The sequence below is a fragment of the Rhincodon typus genome, chromosome 10 (assembly GCF_021869965.1).
Source record: "Rhincodon typus isolate 14 chromosome 10, sRhiTyp1.1, whole genome shotgun sequence".
NCBI lineage: Eukaryota > Metazoa > Chordata > Chondrichthyes > Orectolobiformes > Rhincodontidae > Rhincodon > Rhincodon typus.
In genome coordinates, this window is record NC_063341.1 from 39386688 (window position 1) to 39404070 (window position 17383).

Consider the following 17383-nt stretch of genomic DNA (forward strand, 5'->3'; position numbering starts at 1 on the left):
AAAGAAAGCTTGGATTGCAGACAGATCTTCCTGACTCTTTTTTTTATAGAATTGAAGAAGTGCTAGTCTAGCTCAAAGGACTTTAGAGTCACGCACATAGTGTGGGATTTCAGCATAGTTCCTTCTGATTTTTGTTAAAAGCTAATTCAGTAAAAATGAAGAGTACACTACAGTAATTTCTGTCACTGTTTTAAGGACTGCAGTTGTGCCTTTATTTTTGGCGAACAAATTTATGTCTAAATGTTTTTGTTTATACTCTTCTTGCTTAACATTTGGTCCTGTGCAATATGCAAGTGATAGTTTGCAATCTGTTCAATGTATTGCTCTTTGAATCTCGAACTATTCATTTGCACGTTTGAGTTGGTTGCAATAGAATTGAATTGAGGTTCTTTTACATAACTATTCTAGGATTTCATAAGATAAATGGCACAGAAACAGGTCTTTCAGCACAATCAGTAAATGCTCGTGTTTATGCTCCACTTGAGCTTCCTTCCACTGTTTACCATCATAATGATCTATTTCCTCCCTCATAAGCTTGTCACTGTTTCTGTTTAACTGCATCTATACTTTTGTTTCAACCATTACCTGTCACTGAGTTCAACATTCTCATCACTCTTTGTTGAAAGAGTTTTCTTCTGAATTCCCTATTGGATTTCTTTGTGCCTATTTTACATTGAAGGCCTTCAATTATGATCTTCTCCACAAGATGAAACAGCTTCATCAACTTCATTAAAACCTTTGATAAATTTTGTAGCTTGATTTGTTCCCTCTCCATCTTCATTTTTCAAGAGTGAAGAAACCTAACCTGCCAGTGCTTCGATTATGTGTAAGGTTGTACATATCAGTAACTATATTCTATCATAGATGTAGTCTATTATGTAAAATCATATAGGCCAATGGTGAATGCATACCTGGAGTACTGTGTACAGATTTTTGCCTACTTATTTAAGGAGGGATATATTTGCATTGGAAGCAAGATTGATTCAATTAATCCCTGGGGGGAGGGGGGAATGATTCAGTGAGTTGGGTTTATAATTATTGAGCTCAGAAGAATGAGCATAGATCTTATTAAAACATAAGATTTTGAGGTGGCTTCACAGTGTAAATGTTGAGCAGATGTTTTCCTGCCATGAGGGATCTAAACTAGGGGGCACAGTTTTAAAATAAAGGTCTTCCCATTTAAAACCTAAATGATGGGAGTTGACTCAAGGGGCTGAATAGCCTGCAGCTAACATTTGTTTCTTTTGTTGTAATGTTCTTAACAAAATGGCTGATAATCAAACACACTGAATAATCTATTATCTCAACTATATTGGAAACAATAATAGTTTCAGTTACTATCTGTGTTTATAAAACTATCTTAAGCCATAGCGTAGCTGTCTATAACACTCAAGTAGTTTTGTTAAGAATGCAATAATTAGTTTTATTAAAATAATCATGTGTAGCACAGTGATGTTACTTTTATCCAGTGATGGTAACCGAGCTTTTATTTTCATTGACAATTTTTTAAACTTGTTTCTTAATAATTTAATTCAAGTGGAAAAGTTAGCAGCTGCAAATAAGTTGTTATAGAGCAGCAGGTTCACATCCTTTTGAGACTGTCAAATCGCCACAAAAAACAATGATTCACATTTATTTATTCATATTGTTCTACTACACTGTTTAAGTAATGCTGCTGGATGGGGACTAGGTTTATTAAGAGTTCAACTGTGATCGAGGCTTGCTACATGCTTGAGCACATAATATAATGATGTCAGTTCAATTCAGCCATGAGAGTATTACATTGTGTGAAATTCTGCACAGATCAGATGTTGAACTGAAACTTTATGTACTTGTACAAGTCAATGTAAAAGATCCTATGATCTTACCAGAAGAAAAATCAAAAGTGGTAACTCCTGGCAAATCCTTCTCCTTCAAACAGCATTTAAAAAAAAACAGCATTAGATTATTATTCCAATATTCACTGGTTATTTAGTCATTTACTGTTTTGGAACATTGTGTACAGACTAACACATGCATTTGAAATATGATCGAAATTTATGAATGACATAACTGAGGCACGGCATGTTGCAAATGAAGTCATCCGTACTCTATAAATGACCTGTGTGTTCTGGACGAGAAACTATTTCAGAGGTTTGATAGTTGTATTGGCACAGGTAGAAATGCAGTCTCAACGAGAGACTAAGAATGGAGGGTTGTTTCAAAATGATGTGCTCAATCATGCCAAAAATTGTAAAGAAAAATTGGAATGGATGTTCAATAAAGGGGAAAACCATTGGTGACTTTGACCATTACAATTCTATTTCATTTGGCAGAGTGGAAGATACGTGTTGTGGGAGAAGTGACTGTATGTTTGACAGCTGAATTACGTTCAAAGCAAATTTAAGAGATTACACACAGGGTGACACGGTAACTCAGTGGTTGGCACTGCTGCCTCACAGCGCTAGGGCCCCGGGTTCAGTTCCACCTTCAGGAGACTGTCTGTGTGGAGTTTGCACATTGTCCCCATGTCTGTGTGGGTTTCCTTTGGGTGTTCTGGTTTCCTGCCACAGTCCAAAGATGTGCAGGTTTGGTGGATTTGGCCATGCTAAATTGCCCGTAGTGTCCAGGCATATGCAGGTTTGGTGGATTAGCCATGGGAATATCAGGGTTACAGGAATAGAGTAGGGAGTAGGTTTGGGTGGGATGCTGTTTGTAGTGATGGTGTGGACTCAATGGGCCGAATGGCCTGCTTCCACTCTGTAGAGATTCTGTGATCTATATTCTGTGACATTCATTCAAGGTAACTTTTTGAGGAAAGGGTTGAGAATTATGCCCCAAAATATTTGAAGATGACTGCTTCCTTTGAGAGATCCATGGTAAATAACAAGAATATTCATTCATCAGAGGGAGTGTTGATTTTCAGACTTCTGCCTATGGGCCAACAAATGTGGACTCAGTTTTTAAAATTAGATTCTGTATTCAAGAGATATAATGTTGTAGGGTCAGAAAGTCGACTTAAATACTAAAACTCTTGGCATCTTCTACTACTGCTGATATAATCTCAATTTCTTTTCTTTGCCAAATTTAATTAATGGAACTCTTTTGAATTTCATACCTGCTGGCAATTGATTTTGTGATTCAACAATTCCTGGTCAGCAGGAACATACCGATCAGAATGATGGAAAAATTCCTTTTGGTAGATTGAACATTTCTCAGGACAAAGAGTGACTGCCTTAGGGCCTTTCATGAGTTTGCACAATTTGTAGTGTAAAATAACCTCATCATTAGTCCACTAGTTGGCTTTGAAATGCCCTATTTCAGCATCATGTTTGCTGGGTGAACAAATAGCACAGGCCTTATTTATGAGGTTGTCAGTAAAGCCAAACTTGTATCACATAGAACTGTCAGATCCCAACATGTATATTCACCAGTGAAGGTAGGTTTGTGGTAGACAGAAGTAGAGTGCCGATTTCTCAACTAGGATTTCAAGGAAATGGAGTTTGTTTGGCATTCATTTCTGATGTGAATTTGGGTGCAAAATGGCACCAAGCCCTTTAAGTAAATAAGGTAATTCTGTGGATTATATGGAAAAACTGTGGATTCACACAAAAAGAAAGGCATCTACATATCAGGAACATTCAAGGGATAGGAGGTTAGGGCAGCTGTATGTCCCAAAGATTGCTGAATCACTTCAAACTGCATATCCTTTCAGCAGTTTGGACAAGCAAGGTACTGACCTTATCCAATCAGCCCATTGCTAGGTGATAGGTACTTTGAAAAGGCAGCCTATCTTGAGTGTCTATCCCCGCTACTCATGATTTGCCAAACAGCAGAAGAATTTTCTGTAAAGTTGCCAATATTTTGAAGGTCCATCAGGCCCAGGTGAAGGCCAAGAACAAATGGCAGAAGAAGGTGCAAACATCAAAATACTTCAACTACTTGCATAACCAATAGCAGAGTGTGTGGATCGAGCTTTGAATTTTATAGTCCCATCGGGACCAAAAACTCGAGAGTAGTCGAAGTGATCCTTACTCCAAAGGGACTGCCAATGAAGATGAAGGAGCAGTCAGCTTAAGAAATCCCTGGAGAATCCTTGATAGTGTACGTATTTTAGAAAGAGCTCAAAGCACTCCTAGCTAAAGTTAAGCAGAACTTGGTTAGCGTTAGTTAAGAAAATTTATTTAAAGAAAACTCTAAAGAACTGCGAACGCAGGAAATCAGAAATAAAAACAGAAATTGCTGGAAAAACCTCAGCAGGTCTGGCAGCATCTGTGGAGAGAAATCAGAGTTAACGATTGGGGTCCAGTGACCCTTCAGAATTGATTGGAGCTGGGCAATTTTGATATATGTGCTGAAGATAGGATAGCGGGGAGTGGAGAGGAGTAAATGATAGGTGGAGGAGGACCCCAGAGACAAAGGACAATCATTGAATAGACAAGGAATGGGTAAAGGTCAGCCTGGGAAAATCAGTAGCTGATAATGGAGAGACCAAGAGAGGCTGACAATTGTTTGTTTGTGGTAGCAGCCCATGTAATAACACAGCTTGGTCTATGGGGATTGGGATAAGGACATGGGAGGAGGTGCTCAGGCCCTAAAATTATTGAACTTGACATTGAGTCTGGAAGGCTGCAGGGACCCCATGCGGAAAATGAGGTGCCGTTCTTCCAGCTTGCACTGAGCTTCGCTGGAACACTGCAGCAATTCTGAGACAGATGTTGGCCGGGGTACACAGCAGCACATTAAAGTGGCAGGCACCTGGAAGCTCATTTTTGTGGATAGAATGAAGATGTTTTGCGAAGCAGTCACCCAGTCTATGTTACATCTCCCCAGCATAGAGGAGATTACATGTGAGCACTGAATAAAGAAGACTTTTTTTTTAGATTGAGTGAAGGGCAGGCAAATTGCTACATCACCTGGAAGGTGTGATTGGGGCTTTGGATAATTTTTATAGAATACAATCCCTAGAGTGTGGAAACAGGTGCTTCGGCCCGACAAGTCCACACCGACCCTTGAAGCATCCCACTCGGACACGTCCCCCTATAACCCATCTAATCTACACATCCCTGAGCACTACAGGCAATTTAGCATGGCCAATCCACCTAGCCTGCACATCTTTGGACAGTGGGAGGAAACCGGAGCACCCGGAGGAAACCCACACAGACACGGGGAGAATGTGAAAACTCCACACAGACAGCCGCTCAAGGGTGGAATCGAACCCAGGTCCCTGGTGATGGAAGGCCACAGTGCTAACCACTGAGCTACCGTGCCGTGAGAAAGGAGGAAGTAAGTAGGAAGATTTTTTTTTTTTTAATTGCGTGTTGTGCAGGTAAAATTTGTAATGTTCCTAGTGTACCATTTTTATATCTGCAATTACAGTTTAATGAATTAATTTACAGGTTTGTTTTGAAAAAAATTGCATAAATAGTAATAGCAAATGAATGTGACTCATTTTAATTCCAGGATCCGGATCTATTACAAAGAGAGAAGAATCAAAATCCAGATGGGAAAATTTGTTGGGACCAGAGTATGAAGTGATGGTATGATTTTCTTGCACCATTCAATTGACAAGAATTGAGTGTTAGGAAGTAACCATACAATCCATTAAAGTTTGTGATGATAACTCCCTTCATTTTTTTTTGTGGAAATTGTGGAATGTGGTTTCTGTTTAGAAACAGGGATGCAATTTTATAGGGGCCTAAGCAACTAATGGTGGACTATGACATGATTTATGGAAGTAGCGAGACTGTTCTTGACAATGAGCGCAACTTCCAGCATCTTTTTTGTAACTGGTGAATGTTGAGGTGAAATTCTTACTGGGCAACAGCATTGCTTGTTAACTACTTTTATAATGGCATGTCCTGCCTCATTAATATGTAGCTTCCAATCTTACCAAACGCGTCAAACAAATTAGACACTGAGAATTCTTGTTACGGAAGTCAGAGGTGGTGACTTTGGCTCGCTGTATGCTTTAAAGGACTGCCATGTTGGAAACCAGGCACCAACATCTCACTGCATGATCCATGTCCACAGACATTAGCATCTGTCATGCCAACCTCTGAGAACACTTAGAATACATCTCTGATCCACCTACAGAACACTTCTGCATTTCAGTGAAGCACCTTGGGGTGCAACTGCAACTGTCTTGTAATACTGCAGCAAGGACACTTTGTTCAGGGACATGCACCCAGCTCATGGCCTTGACCAGAATACAGCTCCTACCTGTACACTTACTGTTATAGCACTCACTCACATTGAGCCAACTGGAGACTACTGTGTCGCTGCTTTGCACTGCCTTGCCGTTCCTTTTCATGGTTTATTCCCTCAACCAGAGATACCAAGCTCATAGTACTGCTGTATTACCAAGCTCTTGAGCACAGACACAAAGTCAGGAAGCTTGCTGTGATTATCAACTGTCCTTTTGTCAGGTTAAGGCAGATAGGCTTTGGTCATGGGGTCAACACAGAGTAATTAAAGGGCAGCCTCTGATTCCTGGCCAGCACTTTTACCACTTTCAGTCAGCCTCTCATGCTATTAAAGTCAGGATTCCCTCCACAGGAGGAGTGAGGAGTCGAATGTTGGGCAGCCCGCCGGCTAGCTTGATTCTTTAATGGGGGCAAAACTTGGCAGTGGTAAATTGTTGTGGGAATGGCATGTGGTAAGATGGGGATAGAATCGGGTAACAGGAATGCCATTTAGCCAGATAGGATGTTAATGACAAAAGATATGGAGAGATCTCACTAAGGCCTCATGATGAGAAATCCTTCAAAAAACCTGACGAAACTTGATACTTGACCAAAATAAATGTAAGATTCAGCCTAGAGTGTGATTAAGTAGTGCAATATTTCATCCAAGTTAATCTTATGGAGAGCCACTGTCCAACTTGAGAAAGATTTCAATTCAGTTTAATAGATGTTGTGAATTATCTTTTAAACTAATTCTAGTATGCAATTTATCTTGCTTAAAATGGATTGTATGCAGATTTTTGAAAGCAAAATATCACAGATTCCAGAATTCTGAAATAAGAACTAAAATGCTAGAATTGTATTGGTTTGGCAGCTTTTGTAGAGAGAGAAGCAGAGTTAGTACTTCAGGTCTGTAGCTTGCTGAAAGGTCTGTTCTTCTGTGTTAATTGTGTTTGGATTGGCTTTTAACGTGTCAGACTTGCACATTCCAAGATTAGACAACTGAATTGATGAGCAGATACATAAGCGAGAGAAGATGTATTGCCATGTCATCTATTTGTATATACATTTGATATTTATGTTTCAAATGACTGAGTTTAACCATCGCAAGCAGACAAGTAGCACGTAATTTTATTGGTTCCTGTGTATTTTGAAAAATCCTGCTTCACTTAGCTTCTGTGAATTGAGCAGCGAAGAATATAATTTCTATTCTTCATGTATCCCATGAGTGTTAGAATATTTATCCAGATTTGTTCCACAGTCTGCATCTGCTCCATACTTCCTATGTTTATTTTTTGGTGTCAGTAAATGCTCGGTATAATGTTGTTAGGAAAATGAATTGCTGTTGACAATGTTTGCTTCTCTTCAAGATATCCTTCCTAGCTTTTGCATCTTTGCTGACTGGAGCTCCTTTTATCCTCAATTCACCATCTTTCTGTATTCCCTAAACCTCTATATCCAAATAAGGTCTTCTACCAGGAATCTTGGCTACCCATTTGAGATTATTGTCATCTGGCTTCTCTATCCTGATCACTGACAAACCAAAAAAAAAGTTTAAATTGGGGACTGTAGTTTGCAATGACAAAAATGTTGACCATTTTTATTACGAATGGAGATCATGGCAAACCTAAAATTATGATCTTGTATATATAACTTCCTATAATAATTGAGAGATTATTTCATTCACTCAATAAATTAAGATACCATCTTACGATTACTTGCTTCCATTGTGTAGTAACTTTTACTCAGAATGTTGGCCTGAAACATCAATGGAAGGTTAAAATGTTGAATTCTCTCAAATTAACTCACTGCTTTTCTTATTTATAATTAGATGCTTGATTTGGAGATTGACATTGACCATGATATAGAACTGCAGAAGTACTCCAAGGTAATGACATCCAAAATTTTCAGAGCCTTCATGATTGAAGTGGGTACTTAGTCATTTATTAAATCATAATTGTTCCATGTCTTTCACCTTTCACTTTGTGGAAATTTTAAGTTAATGCTTCAAAGAGCAAAACCTTTGACTGAATGTGTAACGACACTAAAGATTTGCAATGTGCTTGGAAAAGGCAAACACAAAAAGGCAGGCAATAATACTAGAGAAAATTTGGTCATGTTTATTTCACCAGGCTAATAAGTAGCATGTAAAATAACCTTCCGGTGAGGATGTAATTCCCAGAATAAACCTGTCAAAGGATGCTGTGCGTTTGTATGAGTTCACAATCTAAAAGTACTGTGCATTTGATGACTATTGCTCCAAGTTTTATTTGTTGGATTTAGCAAGTTGAATTGTTGAAAAGCTGAAGAATTGAAGAATAGGTTGCTCTTTGGGATATCCACAGGAACTAGTACAGATATTGAAATGTTGTTCATGTCTAAATGGTATTATATCTTGAGAACTCAGTATGATAAATTGCTTTTCAGAGGCTAAATCGGAAAAAACTGCATAGCCTGCAAATAAAAAGTCTGAAAATAGGACATTGGTTTCTGCCTTTCAAAATTGCAGAACAGTTGAAGCTCCGTGTAATAGCCTGATTAATAATAGATAAAGAGCTTCACACTGCTATGGACAATGATATCAAATAAAATGGCAATGCAGAAAATTACCAAATCAGGTTGCCAAGAGGCCAAAGTGAATGATCAATTTCTTGAACCAATTGTATGGAGTTGGATGCATAACCTAGAGATCAAGTAAGAATCAAGTCTGAGGAGAGAAAATAATCCAGGAAGAGCTATTACCATAAAAGGCGAAGACAGAATTCTAATTTTTTATATAATTCAGACAGTTAATGATTGTACTCGCAGGAATTAAGCATAGCTACAATTGACTTGCAAGTGCAGAGGTAACGTATTACAAAAATAATGTCAAAAGCTGTTAATCTCTTGAAAATACAAGACATGTGATACCTTAATCATGTGTATTTTTTTAGCCTTCCATGTCATGTGTGTGTTTCTGGCAGTTGTTGCCCATCCTGAATTGACTTTGAATTGATTCGCCATTTGCGGGGCAGGTCAAAACTATTGCTGAGTGTTTAAGAGTCTCATGTAAGCCAGATAAGGATGAAAGATTTCTGTTCCTAAAGGACATTAGTGAATTGGATCGGTTTTTACAACAATCACTGACAGCTATTATGGTCACTGTTATGATCCCTGCTGATGATGATATTGCACATGTCAAATCACAGATTGAAACCTGGTTTGATAGAGCATATATTTCACTTTTGCAGTTGCTTAAGATGGTGGTCAGTCACTGAAACATTTCCACACAAGGCTGCAGATGATCTTTAACAGCACAGCAGAAGTTTATTACTCCGAGGAAGAAATAACCACATACAACCCAGTTACCTAATAACTATATGTTATATAGGACATCAACATTTAAACATTTTAGGACCAAGTTATTGTCAAATAATTTGAATTTAAAATTGAATTTCTGTTGCTAAGTCCGACTTGCAATCGAGAAAGCACAAAACATATGCCCTTGTAAGGAAACCTTTAATGGCCTCACCATTGTCCTCAACGTTTTACTGCCAATGAGACATTTTAGAGTTCTGAGGAAGAGTCACCGGACCCAAAACGTTAACTCTGTTTTCTCCTCCACAGATGCTGCCAGACCTGCTGAGCTTTTCCAGCAACTTTGTTTTTGTTCCTGATTTACAGCATCCGCAGTTCTTTGGGTTTCATTTTAGAAAGCAAATCACTTCATGAATTGGCAGCCAACTTGCCCACAGCAGGTTCAACAGCAGTGATGGAATTAATGTCCAATTCATCTGTTTCAAGAGATGTTAGAGGAATAAATGTTGACCAAGGGATCAGAAAAACAATCTCTGCCCTTCTTCAAATTGTGTTCTTGAAAATGTTATTTTTCATCTGAGAGATCAAACTAGGCTTCTGATTAACATTTCATCTGAAGGACAATTTATGAAGACCGTACAGCAGAAAGTGCTGTCGGTGAGGCAAAACCAATAACTATGTTGTTCTTTGTCTACAGTCAATGGTACATGAGCCATTGAGGGAGATGGAACTTGAACATAGCTGGATGGAAAACTTGAACATTGGTCTTTTTGCATACTTGTCCAAATTTTTGACTTTGTTTTAATCTAGCTGTTACCAGTTCCTACCCTGAGGTTTGGAGTGGATCTGGACTCTTTTGATGGACACCATTGCATATCATCAATTGTTCCTGATGGGCCAATAGGGCAAACTGGATTATTACAACTAGAAGATGAAATTTTAGAGGTATAGTTTTTTTTTTGTAATTAGTAAGTCAGTAAACATTGGAAATTACTCTGCAATTTGGTCAGAATTATTTTTGGTAAACAAGGTGACATGAAAATCAAGAGTCAGGTAATCATTGTGAAATAATTTAATGTTTCTTGTGTGTAACTTTAAGAAATCTTTGTTCATTAGATATTATTCATATTTACTTATTGCTTAAGTCACAGAGTCCATCAAGAGCAAGAAAACTTATTCTAGATTCTAGGCACCACATGTTTTAGCTTGCTATTTATGAAAAACAAAACGATTTTGATTTATGTTTGGCACAGATTTCTTTGTTTTTCTGCTGGTGTTGCATATGGCTAAGCTTTACTTATTCAGACGCATTAATAGTGAGCTTTATTTCAGTGGCTTTATAGGAGCCACCATAGTTATAATTTTTCAGGTTACACTGTCATGAAACAGTTTTACTACTCTCAATTGTCTAATGCAAGTGCCATTCTGCCAACTTCCATTCTTCTCAACTTACTAATTAACGAGTCAGTGAAAGTGAAAGTGAAAGTAACACAATCACATTATTAAAATAACATTATCGGGTTAATAAGCAAGACACTTAGGTGGAGTAGGAGAGTAGTTCTGGTCCAGTTATTTGAATGACTAATGTGATTAAGAAGCTGTTAGTCTGATGAGTGGTTTAGTCAGTTAAGTTTGTCTGCCAAGTGCATTTGAAAATACATTGTGATATAAGAATTTGTCTAAGTAGAACTGAAAAGTAACTGCAAATGTGATTTTTGGGATTATTTCAAGAGAATAGCTTTTCAAAAGTGCTGATTAAAGGGACTGGAAATCAAGTTTTTTTTTAAGAAACTCTTACGGACCTTATTTTGAGTATATTACGTACGCCTGTCAAAAAATCTATTACTCTTTGGATTAAACTATCAACTTGATGTTTGTTTCGCCCTACAGGTGAATGGAGCACAGTTGTATGGAAAATCTCGGCGTGAGGTGTTTTCCTTTCTGAAAGAAGCTGCTCCTCCGTTTACTTTGGTCTGCTGTCGACGACTATTTGAAGGTGGAAAAGAGATGCCCGTGGATGAACCCAGTATTATACAAAGTCCAACATCCCAGGTGAGGTTTCAGAATTATAGAGTCATCTGGACAGAAAGGTGTGCCCATCATGTAGATGTGATGCATGATTTTATTAAATGGCGGAGCAAGCACAAGGGGCTGATTTGTTTACTTCTGCTCCTAGTTCGTATATAGTCTGTGGGTGAAGAGAATTGGCATACTTGCAGTTAGTTGGTTCTCATTTTCAAGCTCTATTGCTGGCTAGTAGCAATGCAAATCGGTGAGTCTGATGTGTGAAGCAATTCTGTGATTCCATTGCAAAGCCCTCCCTTTGCTTTCTCATGGAAACTAGGTCCCTCATAGTCCCAGACCAAGGCTGCAGAAGGTTTAGCCCCTAAACAGGCAGTGTGCAGGGCTACTGGCACTTGGACATGTCTTGTCGCTTGTGACCAAAACTCCTAGCAATCAGCAAGCAGTTCCTCTGTCTTGTGAACCTTTTGGGAGAGTTGAAGGCGAAGGGAGTAAACCTGACAATAGTATCTGGTTTTGAACTCCAAGGTGGACTGATGCAGTACTTCTGCCAATTTGTGCCAGCAACTTGGTGCCACATGTGGTGGTTTACATACCTTTAAACTGATCTTGAGAGATTGAGTGGCAATCCTGACATTTAGGTAGATCGAATTCCCCATAAACTTTAGTCAGGTTCCTGCCACAGAGAAGGCAGTTTGTTTTGCTGCAGAATGTTAACAGAACACTGGAACCAGCAATTAGGAGTAATAAGCTATTCTGTGGACAGCACTATCATTGAGGATGTACTGAAGACGACAGATAACCTGTCGGCCATTGGAAGAACTGGATAGCAAACCCATAGGGAAGGAAGTTAGCAAAGCATTTGAATTGTTTGCCATTGGCTATGGCACTGTAGCACCTGAACCCATCAAGCAAAGGAAATGAGCACTTGTACAGCACATCGGCACAAACTTCTCTGTCTCATCTGGAGGCCGGGTTACGTTTCTTAGGATAATCATGATGTAAAATTTGTGATCCTGTGCAAGAATAAGGGCAACCCCAGTGATCTCAACAGCTATTGAGGATTCTCCAAGGTTTGTGTCTGTTATCAGCTAGCTTATTGCTCATCTCTTCAAATCTTCCTTGTTTGTGTATCTTCAGTCTGGCATTTATTGCTCCCCCCCACAGCACTGTGGAAATATCTGTCCAAGTTACAGCCTGGGCTTCACCTTTACTCCATTAGCAAGCTGCAGATGCCAAAAAAGGATCGATTTTGAAGGAGACATCCACCTGTCTCTCTAAAGCTTATTGGTTAACCTGCTCATTGCTAATTAAACATGGGGAGACGGTACCTACTTTTGTTTGATTCAGCAGACAACTCTCCTTGATGATCTCTGTAAAATGGTGATAGCTGGGATAGAGCAGGAACAGGGTAATTTAAGCACTGTAATGTTAGCGCTGCTGTAACAGTGGTTATGTCAGGGCCATTGGGCATTGGCTTTTTCTTGTCATGTTCCTTCATGTTTAATGCCACCCCTACAATATTGCTGGCCTCTGCTCCTTATTGTGACTGAAATCTATAAAAGTAGTTAACATGTTTGGTGGTCCAGAGACCCTGCTAAGATTAGAAATTTAAGGCTTGGTACCAGGGTACATATTAGAATTGAAATATATGTCTCTTTGAGCATATTCAGGGTAATATGTATGATATATGTTGTAATTGTGTTTAAACTTTGCAATACGGTAATGTGTTACCATCATATTGTTGGATTGATAAATGTGAAAAATGTATAATGGCATAAATTTGTACCTCTATCACTATTTTCTCTACGTAGACAACGTTAAGCTGGATATCTGAGTGATCTTCATAAAATGTACAATAGATTAGCTTCAAGATGGTATTAATAGTAAGTTAGCTAAGAAAAATTTTGTATGGTAGTATTGAATTGAAGTAACAGCTGGAATCGGTTGAACATAAATATTCTGGTTGTGTTTATTGGCGGTAACAACTAAAATGCTGGAAATACTCAAGTTTTTTGGCAGTATCTGTTGTGAAAGAACCAGTTAACATTTGAGGGGGGTAACCTTTCATCAAAGAATTTCTTGCATTTTCTGTTTTTGTTTCAGATTTCCAGCATCTGCAATATTTTGCTTTTTGATCTATGTAGGATTTTTGTCTATTAGACTTAGGAGATTTTTCAGACTTAATTAACATTGACATTTTCATAGGTAGTGTTGAGAAAGTGGGGAGGCTGCAGAAGCATTTGGACAGGCCAGGAGAGTGGGCAATGAAGCAGCAGATGGAACAATAAGAGGATGGATGCAACTTTGTTATCCCATAACAGTAATGGCTCTTTGATACTCTTGGGAAATGCTGTGGTGGTTAGCTCAGTTGCCAATGTGTGAAAGTGAGAGGTAGAAAAAATGGAAACATAGGCTCTATTCTAAACAAGGAAAGGCTTTGGAAATTTGAAGCACAAACTGACTTAGGAGTCCTAGTTCAGGATTTTCTTAAGGTTAACATGCAGCTTCACTTGGCATTTAGGAAGGCAAATGCAGTGTTAGCATTCATTTCAGGACAGCTAGAATACAAGAGTAGAGATGTCCTGCTGAGGCTGTGAGATCGCATTTAGAATATTGCGAGCAGTTTTTAGGTCCTGTATCTAGGGAAGGATGGACTGATATTGGTGTGGGTGCAGAGAAGGTTTACAAGAGCGATCCCAAGCATGAAGGGCTTGTCATATGAGGAGCAGTTGAGGACTCTGGCATGTAATCAATGAAGGTTAGAAGGTTGGGGGGGTGGGGGAGGGTCCAGATCTGATTGAAACTTAGCGAATACTGAGAGGCTTGGATAGAGTGGCTGTGGAGAAAATGTTTCCACTAGCAGGAGAGACTAGGACCTGGGGGCACAGCTTCAGCATGAAGGAACAGTTATTTAGAACTGAGGTAAGGAAGAATTTCTTCAGCCAGAGGTGGTGAATCTGTGGAATTGATTGCTGCAGAAGGCTGTGGAGGCCAAGGCATGAGTGTATTTAAGACAGAGATAGACAAGTTCTTGATTAGTAAGCAGATCAAGGATTATGGGGAGAAGACAGGGGAATGGAGTTGTTTCTACACATCATGCCATGATTGAATGGTGGAGCAGAATTGATGGGATGATTGGTCTAATTCTGCTCCTCAATCTTAGAGTCTTATTTTTATGACTTGGAAACATGAGAAGGCAGATAGTTCAATTGAGACAAAGAGAAAATTATGCTGTTAATGGGAATAATTGTTCATGAGGCAGCCAAAGCTAATAAATCTTGGAACAATAAGAGGATGGATGCAACTTTGTTATCCCATAACAGTAATGGCTCTTTGATACTCTTGGGAAATGCTGTGGTGGTTAGCTCAGTCGCCAACTTATTGGTAGCCCAATGGACCAGCCACATGCCAGGGAGAGATAAATGAATCCATGAATCTCTGATTCCCATGCCACAAAGGCATGAAGATACTTTTCTAGGTTAGTTGCAAAATTTGGTTGCAATTATTGATCAGCAAGGTTTATTGCTTTGGTCGAATTTCAAAATTCAACATGTAGAAACCTGGGATTTTTATTGGTATTCTGAAATTGCAATCTGTAATGCGGTCTGTTTGCCATTATGACCTTTGGTTTTAGGAGCTGAATAATTTAGCTCACATTATGTTGCATTGATTTTATGATTTTTACTAATATTTTACAATCGGGGAGTTCACCAGTGTTTCATTTCTGTTAATTCATTAGATGGTAGTGTGTGAAAACACACCTGGAAACAGTTAAGTCATTACTGAACACTGGCTTGAAATGAGGAACCAATGCGAGAGCAATGGCAGAGACAAAGCACTAGCACCATCATGAAACTGCTCTGAAAGCCCACAGACATTTCTCCACACACATTTCCATATAGCCTGCATGCTAGGTGTACTGACTTAATTTTGCAGCCAGCTAAATCATATGCTCATGTCTGAATATTTGATTGGAATAAATTTATTACTTTTGTATTCTGATGCAATTTCTCAGTGATTTATATTTGATATAACCTTGTATTTTACTAGCTTGTTTAACCTGTCTACCATAGTAATTCAGTCTGACATTGCATTTCAATTTTTGTCAGATTTTTTTTCTGTTTAAGGTTGCATAAGGCTTGTTGAAAAGTAGTATTTTTGTGTAGTAGTTGTTGTATTTTGTTAATATGAAGTTTTTCTAAGCACACCTGCCTGAGATTTGAATGTATTGCTGAGGACAAGATTTGCCGATGGGGTGTATTTCGCAACATTTTTTCTGATTTTACTGAATGTTTTCTGAGATCATTGCTGCTAGTAAAAGCTTCAACTGTTACATTACTAACTATTTTTGTATGCTGTTTTTCTTAGACTGCAGAAAATGCTGAGCCAGTGATTAGGCCACCATCTCCCTGGAACAGTGAAAGTTGTATGAGCCAGGTAAATGGAGGATGGAATTTTTGTTGAAAATTGCAGTCTTCAGTGATAGATCAAGTGAAGAGAGGAATGAGTGTGAATTTGCATGTGTGTTTCAATGACCCACTTTCTCTTTTCCTGTCTTATGTTTAAATTAGTTTGCTCTTGCTTCCAATTTCTATATTCAGCAATTGTGTGAGATTTGTGAGAGCAGCCCAATACATCTCTCTCTCTCTGCTGTTGTCTCTGTCACGTTCTGACTAATTGGAAATAGTTGTTTGGAGTATTTAGAGCCTTGTATATGCATCTCAACAATATGCAGTGATTTTGAATCACTAAAAATTCCCCTTCCATGTAAATTGTGGCACACATTTTGGAATACTACAATATAGTTTTTATTTCTTAATAAAAACGCAAAATGCACAAAATACGTTGAATAATTCCTGTCAAAGCAATGTTCATTTAATTTTATACTGGAGTATAAGGACACAGAAGTTATGTTGTAGCTATACAAAAGCCTGGTTAGACCCCACTTAGAATAATGTGAGCAGATCAAGGCACCTCACCTTAGGAAGAATTTATTGGCCTTTGGGAAGTACAACATAGATTTTGAAGGATGATACCTGGACTTCAGGAGTTAAGGTCTGAGCAGTTGTTGTGCAACTTTGACTTGTTTGCTTTAGAATTTAGAAGGTTAAGGGGTGATCTGATTGAAGTCTTCAAGTATCAACAGGAAAAGGCAGGGGAGATGAAGATAAACTATTCTTATTGGTTGGAGATTGTATAACTAGGGCATAGTCTAAACTTTAGAGCAAGACCATTCAAGAGACGTGTTTGGAAGCACTTCTATATACAAAGGTTTGGAACTCTCTTCCATTAGTGGCAGTTGATGCTAGATCAGTTGCTAATTTTACATCTGAGAGATTTTTTTTATTTAGCCAAATCATGAAGTGATGTGGGCTAAAGGCAGCTATGTGGAGTTAGGTCACAAAGCAGCAATGATCTCATTGAGTGGCAGAACAGGCTCGAGGGGCTGAATGGGCTATTTTGGTTCCATGGACATGGGGCTTGGAAAGTGGTGGCTTGCAAATTCCTGAGACCATTCAATGTACTGGTCTCCTGTTATGGTATTTCTTTTGGACCAGTTTTGGTCCTGAGAAGCTGCAGTTTGGGGTGGTTTTGGAGTAGGGTGGTGCTTGAAGTTGAGATGGACTGGTGAATGTGGTTGTGGTGGCTGTTGATGGCTCCCCTGCAGCAACCAGAAGGTTGACTTTTTGATCTCTTACTTGACCTATTAAGACCACTCAGCAAAAGCCAAATGGAACTTTCCATCCAACTTGCAGGCCATTACACCCTGCAACCACCAAGAGACCAAATGTTGGTAACAAGACTTCTTTACAAGGTTCCTCCAGTGAAAGTTGCGCCCCCCGTCTCTCTCGCGCCCCCCGCCCCCCCCCCCCCCCCCCCCCCCCCCCCCCCCCCCC

At 39.0% G+C, this 17383-nt stretch overlaps 1 protein-coding gene across 1 annotated transcript in view; it reads left to right on the forward strand.

Moving 5' to 3' along the window:
• The window catches only part of patj (PATJ crumbs cell polarity complex component), a 164387-nt gene that overhangs the window by 40372 nt on the left and 106632 nt on the right, over nt 1-17383 (forward strand). The window contains exons 14-18 of the mRNA XM_048602089.1: nt 5443-5519; nt 7996-8052; nt 10272-10406; nt 11352-11513; nt 15855-15923. Coding sequence (XP_048458046.1) covers nt 5443-5519; nt 7996-8052; nt 10272-10406; nt 11352-11513; nt 15855-15923 — 500 coding nt within the window. The remainder of the gene's footprint in view (nt 1-5442; nt 5520-7995; nt 8053-10271; nt 10407-11351; nt 11514-15854; nt 15924-17383) is intronic.